Raw genomic sequence first — 17,154 nt, forward strand, 5'->3', positions numbered from 1 at the left:
TCCTCCTTTGTACACCAATTTCTGAGAGACAACAGCAATTCAACAGGTTCAGCATATGCTGGTGAAAGTGCTGCACACAAACGTTGATATAATGTAGGTGCAATAATATCTTGCCCATCAGGACATCTGATGTTTTTCAGCTGAGCATATCCTCATTGTAGCTGATCATTTGTTATGGGGCTTAATAAATCATTTTAATCTGCTAATAAATGGATAGATGCAGCTCCACTATCCTAAGCTTGCAAAATCCATGCTTGTGTTCCTTTCTCACTCTTCTGCTGAGGGATCTCTAAAAATTCCCTTAACTCCTCTGGAGCATAAGTACACAAAATCTGCCCTCCTTGCATCTGCTTGTTTCTGCTGCTGTGTTATTCGTATGGGGGGTTGTGTTCCCATTACCTCCCTGTCTTTTATGGCAGGATCAAATTCAATATTGGAGTCTGAGTATTTGCTCCAAATATTTGCATCCCATTCTTCAGGGGACACAACTAGTTTCCTAATCTGTAGAATATCAGGGGGATGAGGAGCCCACATAAATTCATTTTTTTTTCCTCTAGCTTTTGTTTCTTCTCATTTTCTTCCTGTAGCTATTTCTGCAGGTGCTATTTTTTTTTTTTAAGGACAATAATTTAGCAGATTTTTCTACCTTCTATTTCCTCCCTCCCATCTTGTTTTTCTCTATTCAAGGTTCTCCTCTCCTAACAAGTGGCTTCTAGGCAGGTACTTAACATTTTGCAAATGTAGGTGCATCCTTTCCATCCTTTATACAGCCCCTGCCTGTCATTACCAGGACTTCCACAGCTTTCCAATCATGCCAGTTATCATGAGCCCATTTCTCTGAGAATTTAGGACTCAGACTCACCCCACACCTCCATAAGTAATTAGTGATAGTGCCTGCCATCCCACTTCTGACACCAATTTGTTACAGCAGAGAGATGTAGGGTTCTGCTTGCCACAGAACAATGTGTATATCACTCAAAGAAAAGCATGATTTAACAAAGTTCAATGGCAAGGTTCACTCTATTATTTACTGCATGGAGGAAATAAGCCAAACCGAATCCTGCCTATCTGCCCTCCAGGGGCCTGGCGTAAGGTCGCTCTGAAATCTGGATCCTAGTGCTCACAGAGCAAACTCTCGGGCATCATAGTTTGTAGAAATAAATAATTTGATGGAGTAGTATAGCAGGAGGGCTGGCTCAATCTGGGTCAGCCTGTACAGGGGTCTCAGCCAAGCATAGAAATCTCTGTATTTTTATATCCTTTTAGACTCTGACTGTTCCTCACGCAATGATTCAGACAACAGCAATGTTTGAGTCTGGGTCTTCTTCCTTCTCATTTGTTCTTTTTCTCTGGTCTTAGATGGGTCTTTGTTTTGTTTGACTGTAGATATTGTTTATAGTCCATAGTTTGGAAGGTGCTGTTTTGTCTGAATTAATCTTTTTCTTCTCAGCAAAGTACAGAACAGGCCCTATCTTGCAGGTGTCCATAATGTCATTGTGTTAGCCCTGAAGCCATTATTTTCTCCCCATTCAATTCCATTCTTCCCAGTAAAGTATGAATTAGGCCTTATTTTGCAGATGTTCAGTGTAGTCTGTAGCCACTTCTGGTAAATACGAGCAGAACTTTGCAGCACATAGCTTATTAAGTAACGTGAAGCAGATAGTATATTACAAATCACACAACTTTGTAATTCTAGGTGGTTCTTTCTATTTAGTACACATTTACTTAAGCTAAATGATTGATATGAAACCTAAATTGGGCTCATCCAGTGATCTATGAGCAGTAAAAACCATTGCCATACAGCCAACTTATTTAGCAGAGAGAGCTCAAAGTTGGCTCACCCAGTCTGTCATATTTATAGAATAAAGTGTTTGACTCATGGTCAAATTGCATATGGGGGAAAAGCATGCACGAGACTTCTTGCACCCACAACTTATCGATGTTCAGTGCACCCTTCTGCTTCACTGTGGGTTTCCTAAAAGGAGTTCTTGGCCTGGCTGCAGCTCAGGCCTTTACCTCCTTTGGGCTCTGTACCAAACTGGTGCTGGTTTGGCTGGGGGCGGTCGAATGCATCTGCCACAATCCTTTGCTCCCAAACACCATCATTGTCTCTTGCAAGTAAAGGATTTACAGATGCAGCTTTAGAGACTTGTGCAAAGCTGTGAATCAGTTGCCAAAATCAGGAATGGAGCTACTTTTGACTCCCTGCCCAGAGTGCTCCTTTCCCCAGCATCTACACCCACAAAACACTCAGTCTTCCAGTGCTGCCTCTGTCCCCTTGTCTGTTCTCCTTTCATTGACTGGAGCTCCATCTTCTTCAAGGTGAAATAGGCCCAGAATCTCAGCAGTCTGAGAGTCTGAAAGGAGCTCCTTTCATTACCTCCTTACTTCTCAGTGTCTGATTTTCCTGGCCTTGAAAACCAGGTTGTCAGCATATTTCTTAGCATCTTTCTTCACTTAGCAGTTACTCGACGTAAGTACAAATGAGACTGTTGCTACCTCACAGCTAAGCAAAAAGAGTGAACAAATGGCATTTGAACAACATTTTATTATTGCTGTTTGTCCAGGGTGCTAAGCAAAAGCATTTTTCAGAGGGATGGGGATATTTTCTGCTAGTTGGCTGTGTGTGCAAACGGACTCATGCACACATGTTGCTAAATCCAGAAAAATCTATGAACCACGAAACTTATATTCTGGGAAAAATGCCAGTAGTCCGTTCCCTAGATCCAAGTTGTACAGTGAGTTAGAGAGAGGCACAGAGCAAAGAGAAGATGGTAGGGGAAGACATTTTTTCTGCACTGAAAAAATATGGGTAGAAGAGCTGTTTTGGGTGAGCTAAGTTTTCAGCCTATAAGATCACTACATGCCTTTCTCTCCAAGTATGAGTATTCATTTCGATTGTAGCCATGGTCAAAATCTCCCCACTCCAATTTCTCTCTCTCTCTCCCACCTTCTATGCAAACAAGGAAGCAAGTTATATAGTTTGGAGCCATTTCTTTTTATTTTTTCTCTAACAGAAGCAAGTCAACTGCACCAAAGAATCACCGAGAGTGTATACCATGCACCAATGGATCCATCCAATGCAAGCAGGTAACAACAGCTGTCGTGGCATATCAGGGCAATGTTTTGTCTTGCCTTTTTGCTTTTGCAGTATATTCATTCTTAGTTTTCTATGTTTTGCTTCCCGGGTATAAACTTACTGGATTGTCTTCAAATTCTTTAAAGACAAGTAAACTCAGATAAAGGTTTTGCTCATGGGGAAACTAAAAATCGTGATGCAGAATTCATTCCGAAGATGATTATTTGGTTTTGCAAAAGAACCATATGCTGCCGATGAATTCAAATTTAGACAAAATGTATCAGAAAATTTCAAGGATGTTAAATGGAGCTGTCAGCAAATTTTTGTAATGACCCAGTTGCTGGGTGAGTTTAATGCAAGTTGGCATGGGATATCACTGTAAAATTTTAACAGGATCAACAAAACCAAGAGATCCCAGGTAACACAAACAGCCTTTGAAAGCTGTACAATTTGATGCAAGAAATTTTAAATAGATGCGGTGCTGTTAATCCTGCACCATGTTTTCTCTAGGCTTGGTTACATTTGCATTGTTTAACATTTCAGGTGAAAAGATTTAAGGGTGAAAATCTTTCAGCAAAACCACCTTGGGGTAGGAGAAAACTATTCCAGTGAAATTTGAAATGCAATCACAAAAATGTTTCAAAGCAATCCATATATGTGTCCTTAAAGGCTCTTAAAGTGAGAATTTTCAGAACAGAAATTGTAGACAAAATATGCCAACAGAAGATTATTTAGCTCCGGGAAGAAAGGCCATTTGATTAGCCACTTGTCCCAGAGTGGATTAAACCACAGGAAAAATGAGGTGCTTGTTGTCCTCACTGTGCCAGCTGGCCAGAGAAAGAGAGGTGAGATGCTTCTGCTCCAAATGCTGGGTTATTATAGGATCAGGAAGAATATGGTAAGTCTTCATGAAAGAACAAAGCCCTGGGCTTTCATGAATGGAACAAAGTCCAGATTGTCCTATCAGCTATTATATAATAAACTGAGTCCACCCTGATGCTCTGAAAGATGTGTCTCAGAGAGAAGCATGGACAGGGGAATTGCAGCACGAGGTGGTTTTCCACTGGCTGATATGCAACTGTGGATCCAGAATTCTCAGACCGTGGAGCCTCTTCTGCAGCCTGTTTTGGGATGCTGGGTGGAGGCAAGGAGAGGAAGGAAGAAGTTAGACTTTGGGATAGCCACCAGCATAGGCGTAGTCTGTGTTTATGACTGATGTGACCAAGCAGCCCCAGTTGTGAAAGATGCTATACGTAAGCCAGTGATAAGATAGTATTAGCTAAAGAGCAACCAGCATCATCAGTGCTCTGCCAGTGGCTGGAGGCTAATTAATTACTGGGGCTTCATTGAACCAATAGACAGTCTCCTGGGTTGCTCATGTGTAACAGTGACTCTGCTGTTTATTAGGAATTGTCAAACCTGTACTGTGACGTTGGGGGGACACTCTCCTGCCCCATATCTGTTAGATGATAAAAACTGTCTCCTTTACTTGTTTATGTACCATCACAGCACTTGGGGCTGCAATTCCAGGAGATAAGGCAGGGCTGGGCTGACTCACGGCTGGAGCTGAAGGATCTGCAAAAGAGACTTAGAACCAGTGCCCGGGCAGCTATTGGATATCCTGAAATACTGTTCAATCTATTTAAATTGTCTCTCTGTAACTTCTTCCCCAAAGTTTCAGCGTCTAATCCTAAAATGAGATGCCTTGTGCCGTGTCTCTCTCAAGGGATGGCTGCTGCGTTTCAGTGCTAATGAAATTATCTCTTTGTATTGTTTTCTAATCTGTTTGAACATATGAATCTCAGACTATTGTTCTAACCGCTTAATTATCTGATTTCTTGGAAATGACTGATTCAGTCATATATCCATGGAAAACTATCCTGTACATATAGATACACACAAACACTTAGCAGTTTTGCTGCAGAATCTGTTTCAGAGAAGCTGGTGTGTCTTCTCAGTGTCTTTCTCACAGCTGTAAATCTTTAACTGTGTTAGCTGCATGTTTCACAGTTAGCCTAGCTGGGAAGGAACAGAGGAAAAAGAATAAGGAAATGTGAGTGTGCTTTGGATTTGTTCCCGTATTTATTTTGAGCCCCATTTTGTACCTGACATCAGGCTGCAAAATCACATTTTGGTTTAGTACCAGGAGGTAACAGAGACCTCGGTTAAAGTTCCATCAGAAACAGGTCAGAGGTTCAAATACAAAGCAATGAGTCCCAGGTTGTCTTGTAGTTATAAAAGGTATTCACAGATCTCTAGTATTCCAAATGTTTTGGAGTTTATAATGACACCTTGGACCTTCCCTTCCAGCAAGATAAACCCTATGAATGTTAAGAGTTCATGTGTTAATTGTGAACAGCAATGTAATTGCTGACACATGTTAATAACAAGCATTTTGGGAAAGAGTATTTCAAGTGTGTAGATATGAAATACGTGGAACATTCAGTCTGCCAAGGCTAACAGTCAAACACTCAAATTAAACTACCAGACCTTTGCAAAACGATGAGGATAAGAACCATGAGAAAATCTTGCAGCACGAATGCCCCACAAACCTGGGGTAGAGGGGTCCTTCCCATTACAGATGCCAAGGCCGGTACCAGTGCAAATCTGGCAAGATGTATCCCCTTATCTGTGGTTCAGCTGTAGTTTGAGATATCCCACTTGGATTCATATTTTCAAAGAGGAGAAGAAAGAGAAGCTGTGAGATCCTGGAGCCAGTAGCATCCATATGTTCCTCTGTACATGGTATGACCTCTGTGTAACCATCCAGTTTCCATTTTTCTCCTGGAGTCCAATACACTTATGCTGCAAAGGATGGAAAACTGGACTCCTCTTTTATAACCTGGATTCCTACCCCTTCCTTCCAAATCTGTTGGACTTGCAAAAAGAGTTTGTGCAGACTTAACCAGTTTGTCCCTCCATTTTTCCCTTCTTTGTTCTCACTAAAGATATCCCTTACTGCGTGGTGTGGAAAGGAGGTGGGACCGAGAATGGCTTTTTCCACCATAACTGCCTACACAGATGTAGAATTCATAGCATACACAATTTTAAAACCTGCCTTTTGTTCCTTAAGCTTCCATATCTGAGGGTAAGAAAGAATGCTTAGTGCTCAGGTATTAAGCAGGAATGTAACTATTTTTGTATATCTTTTCTCCAAAGGTATAGCCGAAAGTCATCAAGTTTATATGAAAACAAATCTGAGACATCAAACGTGGAAGCATCTAACAATAAAAACAGGAATTCCAGTCCCAGCGCCAGGCAAAAGAGAGGTAGGAGTTCTGACACACAGCTTTTTGCTTCCAAAGGGTAACACTTTTATTTTTGCACACTCTTTCTAGAGTTTGATGAGGATAATTTAAATGCATGTTTTTTAAACCCAGCATCAAGAAACAACAATGCTACAAAGCTGAGTGACTGTACCATGAAACTTCTTAAACACCAAAAAGTGTTACCAGTTCAGGATGTTTTGAGTTTTGATGCATTACAGTGTTGTTTATACAACTGGTGTTTTTTAAAAATATAATTTGGGGGGATAGTATGTGTATTTTAGCCTTCTATATCCTGCCTAAGTATTTGGATTCATATATATTTTTAAGACTGTCAATGGACTTAGCTAACAAATTTCCTTGCTTTATGTTGAAGAGATTTTTTTTTGCCTCCTCTGTATATAGGTTCCCCTATAGAGTATAATAAATAAGCGCACATGTGATCACTGAAAGTCCCTCCGTTATTTGAGGCCACAAATACAGCAGATGTAGTCTGTACAATGCAGGTTGAAATGAACATTAAAAAAAACCTGGATGTCATGTGACAGCAAAGGAACAGAAAATCTTTCAACACCAGTTTCTCTTTTAGGTGGTATTTTTAAATGTTAAAGTAATGACTTTTCTAATAGTGTAAAAAGAAAATTGTGAGGTCTTAAAAGAAGAGATGAATGTCGAAATCAGGCTTAAAGTGACAGCAACTCCTTTAGAAATACAGATGGTAAAAAACATGTGGATTTTTTTTTTTTTCTTTGAAAAATTGGCTATTCCCCAAAAGATTTTTCATTGCATTAAGTTTCCATTCTGGGAAGAAAGTTATGGATTCTTCATTTAAAAATCCAGTTTTATTAATTAAAACCATGTTTCAGTAAAAATTTAAAAAATTACTTTTAAAAAGTCCTATGTTTAAAAAAATAAAAAATTGGAAAAGCAGCCTTCCATTTGAAATTCATAAACTCTATTAAAAAAAAACAAAACTGTGTTTTTAAACTCGTCCAACACACACAAGAGTGTGGGAACCGGCGTGACCCTGGACGCCGATTTCCATTGTTCTGCTTTCCCATGGCCGGTGACTCGGCTGGCTCAGCCCCGCACCCCCCGGCTGCGGGATGTGCTCGTCCCACCGAAACTGCCGTTTGTGTCCCTGTGAGGCAGCGGAGCCTCCAGCTGGGACTCCGCAGAGGCTGAACTCGTCCTAAAAATGTGCAGGGAGGTCCTGCTTTGGAAAGTGCCGAGATGCTGCTGCTCGGGCAAAGCTGGCTCTGTTGTGCCACCTACTGACTGAAATACTCCCAATATCTAAGTAATCTCAACGCAGGATATTTTGAAATAGTTTTCTTTCTATAGTACAGAGGGGGAGGACACTATTGGCAAGATATTTCGGCTTCATTATTCTTGTGGCTAAGTGCCTGTGACTGAGTTATGTACATATAAAAGAGTGTTTTCTGTGGACCTGACTGGTAGATTCACTGACTATATGGGAGCAGAGTCCTGCGGGAACCTCTGGAGACCAGCTAGCCTAACCAACTGCTTTGCTCAAAGCAGGGTCAGCTGCAGCAAGTTGCTCAGGGCTATGTCCACTTGGGTTCTGAGTATCTCCAAGGATGCAGACTCCACAAGTGCCTTGGGGACACTATCCCAGTCTTTAGCCACCTTCACAGCAAAATAAGGGGTTTTTTCATATTATTAAATGGAATTTTCCATATTTCTGTTCGTGCCCATTGCCTCTCTCACCCTGTCACTGGGCTCCACTGACAAGTGTCTGGCTCCATCTTCTTTACTTGCTCCCATCAGGAATTTATATACATTGATAAGGTCCACCTGAGCCTTTTCTTCTCCAAGCTGAACAATTCCAGCTCTCCCACTCTCTCCTTATGTCAGCTACTGCAATCCCTTAATCATCTTACTGGCCTTTCGCTGGATCCACTCAAGTGTGTCTGTGTCTCTCTTGTATGGGGGAGCCCGGGAGAGGTCAGAGCACTCTGGTTTGTCTCACGTGTGCTGAGTAGAGGGGAAGCATCGCCTCCCCAGCCCTGCTGGCAAGGCTTTGCCTAACTCAGCCCGGGATGCTCTTGGCCTTCTTTGCCACAAGGATGCATGCTCATGTTCAACCTGTTGTCCATCAGGACCTAGCTCTTATTAAGTTTGAAATGGTTTCCAGGCCTATTTGGTATACCTGCAGAAGGAAAGGTTTGAAATAACTCAAGTGGAGACAACATGTCTTTAGAGACCAGTCTCTTATGATTGTCTGGTGCTGTGAAGCTGTGAGAACTTGTGAAATCCTAAGGAGTATGTCAGTGAAGTGGTATAACTGCAGAGTTGAAGAACTAGCTTATAAACCTTCCCCCTATACACATGCATTGTTGTACTTGCTGCATGACCCTGTGATCATCAGATACTATAGATCTTTTTCTCTTTGCAGACAAAGTAAATATATTTTATATACCAGTTTCTGGATTCTTTATAAGCTACAGTATTTTTACAAAGATTGTCTGGCAGCGGGAGCTGCTGCGGCAGGGAATGGCCCTTAGGCTGACACAGGCAGTTGGAAAGTCAAATGCTCCCCAGTGCACCTGTAGGCAGCCTGCCCCAAACCTGAAACTGCCACTTGGTAGCGGTTCCTCACCAGATGCACCTGCCTGGCCCAAAGCTGGCATGAGGCCTCTGGCTGGAAGGAGCTGAACCACACCGACATACTTCTGTATTGTTAAAATCTGTGCATCTCACACTCACCTGTGCATGCAGCACCTTGGATCCTGGGTTATCTTGGCTGCAAATCAGGAAGTGATGGGATGCGCTTTCCTTTGGAAGCACAGCTTGTCTGTCTGTTGCTTGTCTGTCAGTGTGGACTCACTGTCTCTTCATGTTCCCTTTGTACTTCTGGTCTTCCTTTATGCCTCTAATGATTCTCACTTGGCAGTGTATGAAATAAAGAGGAGGAGAAAGTAAGTGGATAAATCCTAAGGCACAGAAGCAAGCAGCCAGCACATGGCTTTTCTCCTGGTCTTCACCTGCCCACACAAAGAAAGGGGCAGATGCAGAATTTGACAGGAATGCATGGATCTGGGGGGGCAGTGATCTAGGTCCATCTCTTTCCTGCAATGCAAGTAACTGATTATCTTTCAAACCCAGAGTCTCAGGACCTAGACCCGCCTGTGACTGATCTCTCTAAAGGTGACTGCCAGGCAGCATGGCTGGCTTACTCCTGTAGGAGCCTGGCATGTAAGCTTTGCTGGCATGGCACTCCTTACATCCCAGCAATTCATGAGATCAAATGCATGACTGTATGTTGGCTTTGGAGGCTGTTAGAAAGACTTCAGCAGGTAAGGCTGGCGATGGGTAGCAGCAGTGGGACCGCTCACAACACTGGCTGGCTGTATGTGTCCTGCACTGCAAGGCTTCTTCTCTTGTTTTTCCTTACAACCTTGCTGTTCCAACCACAATGATGTATTTTCATAGTAAAAGGCACTAGGCCCTTTGTAATGAGCTTGCTGCTAACCTGTATTTTCCTTTGATGAGAGCTACATTCCTTCACCTGTTTTTCTTTGATTTTGTTTTGTTGTTGTTCTCCATTAAAACTCAGTGAGCCAAACTCAACCCAGGGGCTCTGTTTGGCTCAGCTGGTTTAATCACCCTGACCTCATGTCACCTTTCTAATTGATTAGCTCTTGCTCAGGCTTGAACTGAATCAAAATTTATTTATTTACTTTAAGTTGTCATCCAGTGCTAACCTTTCCTTCCCCGTAAGCTGAACAGCTGACCCTTCCTTCCTTATTTCTCTTCCCTTTCCCTCTTTCTCCTAGTTGATGCTTCCACCAGCCTTAACCTTGAGCGCACAGCGCTTGCTAGAAAGCGATTCACATTGCAAGGTCTTTCCAACCGCAGAGCTCCACCCAAAGGTAAAATCACCCCATGCAGCATTTGGTCTCTGGCCATCTGTCTCCTGCACTCCCACAATGTTCTCTCCATCCCATAGTGCCATCCATCACTATTTCCTAAAGTGCTGCCACATCTCACCAAAATGCTCCTGTCTGACACACACATATGGCTCCTCTTCTCAAAGATGCTGTTACCAAAAATCAGTCCCATGGCAGTGTTTGCAAAACAACCTTTGAGTTGACTGGTTGGATATTTTACTGGTGCACTGTGCAAATACATTTTATTTCCAGTCGTTTCTCTCAGGGGCCAAATGTGAACATGTTTTAAGCTATGAACCAAACTTCTTTCAGCAGCTTACTGACTTGAAGGGAAGAGTATTGTTGTCTTGTGCTACATGAGATTTTTATGTGTTAAATAGTTCATTGGTTGGACTCTTTGTTTTTTCAAATGTTGCTTAGCCACGGCCTAGTGGTTACACTGAGGAAACAGAATTCAGAGGAGCTGGGGTTTATTTCTATTTCTACTTCATTACATTATATAACACTGTAAAATGGTATGTTCTGAGTCTGTGCATAAATGGTTAGAGGACATTCAATATCAGTGAGTAGAGAGTGTTCTGTGTTCCTGTGATGGCTGTACAAGGAAGAGACTTTAAAGGAAAGAAAGAAATGTGAATAGAAATTAAACTGAATTACTATTTGCAATTACTTTCTGAAAACATAATGTAATTACTCTTTTTATTGTTATTGTATGACTTTTCTCCTGTTCTGATTATATTTCTTCTGTCAGACAAAGGGTTAGTGTGCATCAATGGAGAGGGTGAACATCAAAGGAGAAAGAAGTAAGATGAAAAAAATAAGAATTACAATGTTATAAAGCAGATGAAAATATACTAAAAGCCGGCACAACCACAAGATTTTGGCTGCAAGGTTAAGGCTGTACTTGGTAGTAAGATCCAAGATGGACAAACCAGTTCAATATTCTGAATACAAAAAGGGAGTGGTTTTCAGATCCTGTGACTTGGGGAAATCAATTACAAAATACAGATTTCAGAAATGAAGCAATTTGGATGAGTTTGGATCTACAGTTTTGGTTTTGGCTTCCTTTGATCTTTTATCTGAATTTTGCTTGTCATGTGAAATGTCTTGCCTTTTATTCCGTCATTCTGTGTTCCAGACAGCACGGCACAGTTCAGAAGAGTTCATACCCCCTAAGCCATAGGCACTATCAGCTCAAAGTCTTCCTGGCTCTGGTTACTTGAGATTCCACAATGTCTCACTTCTCCTTGTGCTGTTCAGCTGCTGATCTGGTCCTGGCCAGAGGAAACCAGCTGGGAAATAGCTTGGAGGACTGCAGAGTGTGGTCATTGCTGTGGGCAGTGATGATGCAAAGCTGTGTGAGCACTGTATGGACTGGCTGTGAAGGCAGGTCAGAAGCTGTGAGGACATAATGGGGAAGTTACTGCAAGGAGCTTGTCCTGCTCTTGACCTCATTGTGTAAAGATTTGTTACTGGTCATGGCAGGAGATGGCACACTGAGCTGAGCACTCTTTGGTTCAGAGCCACTGTGTCTGTTCATGTCCAGAACACTTAAAAGGGAAAGTTTATATAATAAAATAACAAGACTAGGGGGAAAACAACATTTCCTGATACATACTGACTGTCAGTGGAGCAGGGATGCTCAAAGCATCACTGAACTGTCTGTCCGGGCTGGATGTGATGGGGTAGAAAATGTTGTATATAGGCACTTTGGTGTTTTAGCCAAAGGAATGATGATGTCTGGCAGAGGAACTTTACCATGCTGCACCCCAGTGCAGAGACCCCAAGGTGGCCACACCAGGACTGGCACCGAAGCGTGTGAAAGGCCAAACTCATAGCGCTCGGCATCTCCTCTCCTTAGGTCAACATCAGTCATCCTGGTTTGCAGAGCCAAGCTCAAATTCCTTGGAACTGGCACAGTCTCTAGGAGCTGCATGATGTGGTGTAAATGTAGCCCAACAGCACTGCTATGAAGTGAAATTGTCTTTTTATTTTAATAAGGGTAGTTACATCAGCCTAAATGTGGAGTTAATCCTTGGTAGAGCAGTCTAAACTCTCATTTTTCTTCAGCCTTTTAGGAGGTGTGAATAAGGAGGTACTTGAATATAAGTGCTTTTATCAGTAAATTGATAAGTGCATGCATTGGCAGATAGAGGATTTACAATTTTTCTACAGTAGCCAATTTACAGTTAAAATTGCCTGAGATTTTAGGGAGCTAATACAGTTTCCTGATGTTTTGGTGTAGTAAAACCTTAGAGGAATTGCAGTTCATCTGGTCACGCTCGTTTCTGCTCCACTGGAAACATACAGTGAATGTGACATTTACTAGGCAGAAATATGGAAAAAACGAAGTAAAGAGAAGTGTTGTGTGACTGAACATTAAAATAAGGAAATATGAAGATGAGGAACAGGAAAGAGAATTTTAAGATCCCTGGCTAGGAAATCTTCACAGTAGTATAATTCTGCACAGGATATTTAAACCTAAAATGTAAAATCACCTGAAACTTCTTTTACTCCAGTGCTGTATGCTATTTAATAATGGGAAAAAAGAGAGAGAGAGAGAGAGAGAGAGAAAATAAGATAGACAGAAGATTTAAAGCCATTTCTAATACCATTTTCAACTGAGGTTTTGTCCTGGTAGAGTGAAGTGTTCACGTATCTTACTGAAACTGAAATACGAAGCATATGAGTAGCTCTACTCATGTCTCAATGGAAATACTCACTTGAGTAATGTAGCGCATGTGCTTAGAGCATTTTCAGCAGAAGAGAATAAAAAGTTAATCCTAAAATATTTGTAAGCAAGCAGTGTTTCCTCCCAGGTGGCAATGCTGCAGTTGGTAGGTGCAAGAAGTATAGTGAGAGAGAAGGTTTTCAGGCATTCACACAGTTAACTTCTAGAAACAGCAAATGTGAACTCCAAACCATTCACGTTTGTTTTTCAGTGTATTTCAGGTCAATCATCCCAGAACAAGCAGTTCAGTGTCTAAAATAATCCAAGTCTCATCTGTAGACACACACCCCATTCTAACCATCCTGCTTATCTGTCTGTTTTGTAGCTGTGCTTAGACACTAGTTGGTTGCTAAAATATTAATTGGCATGTCTCGTTTCTGAAGTATTAAAATTAATGCAATTGGAATTGCTTTAAAAATATGTTAATTTGAACTCTCTTGTGTGATTTTTAATTAGTTGAGGGATTTTCCCCCATCTATTTTAGTGGAGCAACCTACCTTTTATTTACCGTTTTCCAGCTGCTGCTTTGCTTTGGACATCTTTTACCCTCAGTGCTTATTAACCTCTAACCCTGCCCTGCATTGCATCTGTCTGTTCTCCCAGATCCAGAATCTAAGGAGAGAGAAGTCACCCGTCGCTTTTCCCTAGCCTCCTCCATCAGCTCCACAGTTAATGCTTCTGCTGTGACCAAAGGTACCGTCCTGCTGCTTGCTTAGCTACCCTTGTCCCTTCCTGCTGACTGACACATTTACTGCCAAATGCTGTTCACAGAGTGAGTACATCAGGCTCAGTTTTTATAAATGCAGGAGTTTCCAGCAGAAGATGAGTCAGGACCAGCATAACCCCCGCAGAGAGGCAGGCCAAGGCATTTTAAATGTATATAAAGGTGTACTGCCAGCATATATAGTGACTCTTCACAGTTTCTCTGTAATAGGCTTCAAAGAATGTTGCTGGTTTCCATGGAAACTGGATTAATTTTTGGCTGATGTGGGGTTAGGTTTCCAACTTCTCCCTGGTTTGTATTAACCAAAATTCAATAGAAATTATTTCTCCATTTCCTTAAAGCTGTTTAGTATTTTTGCTGTCAAAAAGGAAAGAATCTCCTCATTGTGTAGCAGACATCAGATGGTAAGAAAGCCTGAAATGAAGCTGAAAATGGAGTAACAACAGATGCTAGTTTTAAGAATATTTAGCATAATCACAGTTTTGATTAGAAATTACCATTGCAAGGACATTTTCAGACATGTAAGGGAGTTAAGTGCCCAGGACGCATGCAACTCTATGAAGTTCTTGTGGGAACTTATTAAAGTTTCATTTTTGAGCTGAAATTATTTTAAGAAAAAGCACTTTTATGAAATTTACTTGAAGTTATTGCACCAGTGCCTGCATTTAAACTCAAAAGCAACCCGTGCATTTGGGCAAGCAGTAGGATTGTAGGCACCTTTGCCTACATACAGTCTTACATCAAATTCTGAATATATTGTCTTTTGGCAGTTCTTGGAATGGATGAACTGATTTGCAGGTTTAAGGTTTGTGATACAATTTACAAACCAAAATAGAAGGAAAGATGGCTGAATTAATTTGTATAAAAATCTTGGCTATGTATTTGTCAGGAAGAAGGTTGCACAGTACATGATATTGCACATCATAAATAGTTGTGATGGGTATGAACCATATCCTCGACTACAATGAAGCTGTCATGAAATAAGAGTGTGGTGCTTTTTATTGGCAGAGGAAGGATGATATTATTGCTACCTGTTTGTGCAACCCTCTGTAGACTATAACACAACAACATCACCGTATGGAAATTATAGGCATAGCACAGGAGGAGAGGTTCTTATAGCTTTCTGTCCTGGGCAACAGCTTCAGAAATATCAGCTACTAGGTTATGGGAAGACTGAATTATTTCCTAATATTTATCTCCTAACCTGAGGAACAGAAAGAAGAGCGTATGTAGAAAGAGAATGGGCAACCAAGGGTTGTACTTTAGTGTGGCTTATCAAAGAGAGCATGTATGATTTACTATGGAATACAAACTCTGCTACAGTTTAATATAAAAAAATCCTGCCCTAGGATCCTGTCCACCACAAGACCATTGGCAATTTTTTTGAATGTTGAGAAAATTACTTTTGTAATGCTTTGAAAAGCTAGAAAACAAAATCAGTGCTTTTCAATTAAGTGCTTTATTCACATCATCTGCTTTAAGAAAATAGTCTAGATGACAAAAGAACTGAAGCCTGAGTCTTATCTCAACATCAGCCTCATGCAGGTCTAGCCGGGGTGTTTGGATCATCACCCTCAAGGCTTCTGCATATGGCTTTGTGCTGATCCCCACCGTGAACCTCTCAGCTCCGTCACATTGCCAATCCTCCACACGGGGAGTCAGGACACAGGAGAAACCCTGGATGTGGAGCTGTGACTGGTGCTCTCCAGTTCTGTGGGGCAGAAGTCTTGGATTTTGTGGGCTCTTTCCTGCCAGCCTCGTGGGTAGAAAGCTGAGATTGAGATTGTGCCTGTGTTAGTGCCATCTCCTGGACAAAGCACGAGACAAAACAGCTGTGAAACCTGACTGGAAGCAGATACATTTACTATGCTTTAATGTTTTTTTGCAAAAAGTGTTCTGCTTTCTATCCACTTCACAAAAGTGTTTATCCTCACCACCTAGAATTTAGGGGTCGGTCATTTTGCTGGGGGAAAGTATTAGGCAGGCAGTGTCTCCAGCTAATGGGAAAGCAAGTTTCTCCTTTAACAGTATTTACAGCCTTGTGACTCTGCAAACTTCACACAGGTCCCCTTGTTCCTGCAGTTAAAGTCAAGAGACATGAAATAAAGAGTGACCCAACTCCCCTGGGGTTTGAAGGTACGAGTGTTTCCATCCTGCATGAAAACCTGTTTGGCAATCTTTTGATATTATCCACCGAATTCATATCTCATCCCTGCTGGTAGATGACACTGGAGTCTATTATGGGTTTGATGTCAGTTTATCTGTTTAACTGTGATAAACACAACTTGTCACCCCTTTGCCTGTCCCCTACACTCATGCTATATTTACCAACTTTCATCTAGGGATGGGCATAAATTAAAACCTGTTTTGGGAAGTAATGCTCTAGACTGTGATCTGGATCTGGATTTTCTGCCTGGCTTCTCCCTCACTCTGTCGGGTGCAGCAGCAGGGAGCCAAGAGGCTACTTTTCACCTTCACCTGCAGTCTGGCCGCTCGCATCCCTCTTCCCTTGTTAGTGTCTATACCTAATAAGAGGAGCAGGAGCCATGTGCATGAAGACTAAAGCAGAGGCTCCACTCTGCATTACTATCCATTTAAGGTGCAGTGTTTCATTTCAGCCAAGCAGGATTTCCACCTATTTGTTGCAGCAGATTAATTGGTTGTTTAATAAGCAATATGAAAGTATTAAAATGGGAAGTTATTCCCCAGCCATTGGAAGATCACTAGTTTCCATTGTCAGCTTTTCCCTTTACATGAGGATTTAGAATCATAGGATAGTTTGGGTTGTAAGGGACCTTCAAAGGTCACCTAGTCCAATCCTCAATGTTTTGCCAGAGCATGTTGCTTTGTGGGGCACAGGCAGCCACATACCCTTGTTGTAGGACAGGGAGAAGAGACATGTAAGCTGAGGAATCCTTTAATGGGATTGTGTTGCTCTTTACAAAACCTTGGTAGAAAGGGCAGGTGGCCAGGTCAGTGATGGAACTGGTGACATATTGGAGTTATCTCCTATGTCACTCCCAGTAGAAGGGGACAGTTGGCAGAAACAGTTCAGAGGCAGCAGACAAAGGAGTGTTTTTGCTGTTTGCAGAGAATTTCCTCTTACCAGTGCCCCCAGCACTACATTTGGAATCATCCTGGCACACAGCAGCAGAGTTTCCCAAACTGTGGTGTTTATACCTCGCTTTCCTCACTGGCAGATACTTCTGATCTCAGCATATCACGTGAGAGAGGGGGTATTTTGAGGTGCAAGTACTATCTCTAGGATAGAGCTGAGTTGATCCTCACTGGTTAGAAACATGGTCCTACTGCACAACATTCCTCACTCCAGGCTGAGTTTCTTTAAGGAGGAAACAATGATCAGTATCAACCCTTTACCAGAAGATAATGCTGCTATTTCTAGAGCTCTGACTGCATTAATAACAGAAAGTATTTGATGT

General features: G+C 41.7%; 1 protein-coding gene across 20 annotated transcripts in view; it reads left to right on the forward strand.

Annotated features, from left to right (window-relative positions):
* MCF2L2 (MCF.2 cell line derived transforming sequence-like 2) overlaps positions 1–17,154 on the forward strand; it is a 163,661-nt gene that overhangs the window by 136,179 nt on the left and 10,328 nt on the right. For 8 of the 20 annotated variants that reach the window (XM_065073743.1, XM_065073746.1, XM_065073744.1 and 5 more), the window contains 6 exons: positions 3,018–3,090; positions 6,239–6,348; positions 9,475–9,516; positions 10,146–10,241; positions 13,594–13,683; positions 15,779–15,850. In XM_065073743.1, coding sequence (XP_064929815.1) covers positions 3,018–3,090; positions 6,239–6,348; positions 9,475–9,516; positions 10,146–10,241; positions 13,594–13,683; positions 15,779–15,850 — 483 coding nt within the window. The remainder of the gene's footprint in view (positions 1–3,017; positions 3,091–6,238; positions 6,349–9,474; positions 9,517–10,145; positions 10,242–13,593; positions 13,684–15,778; positions 15,851–17,154) is intronic. The other 12 variants (XM_021293136.2, XM_065073749.1, XM_005506591.3 and 9 more) reach the window with 8 other exon arrangements.

This window comes from Columba livia, chromosome 9, assembly GCF_036013475.1.
Source record: "Columba livia isolate bColLiv1 breed racing homer chromosome 9, bColLiv1.pat.W.v2, whole genome shotgun sequence".
NCBI classification, from domain to species: domain Eukaryota; kingdom Metazoa; phylum Chordata; class Aves; order Columbiformes; family Columbidae; genus Columba; species Columba livia.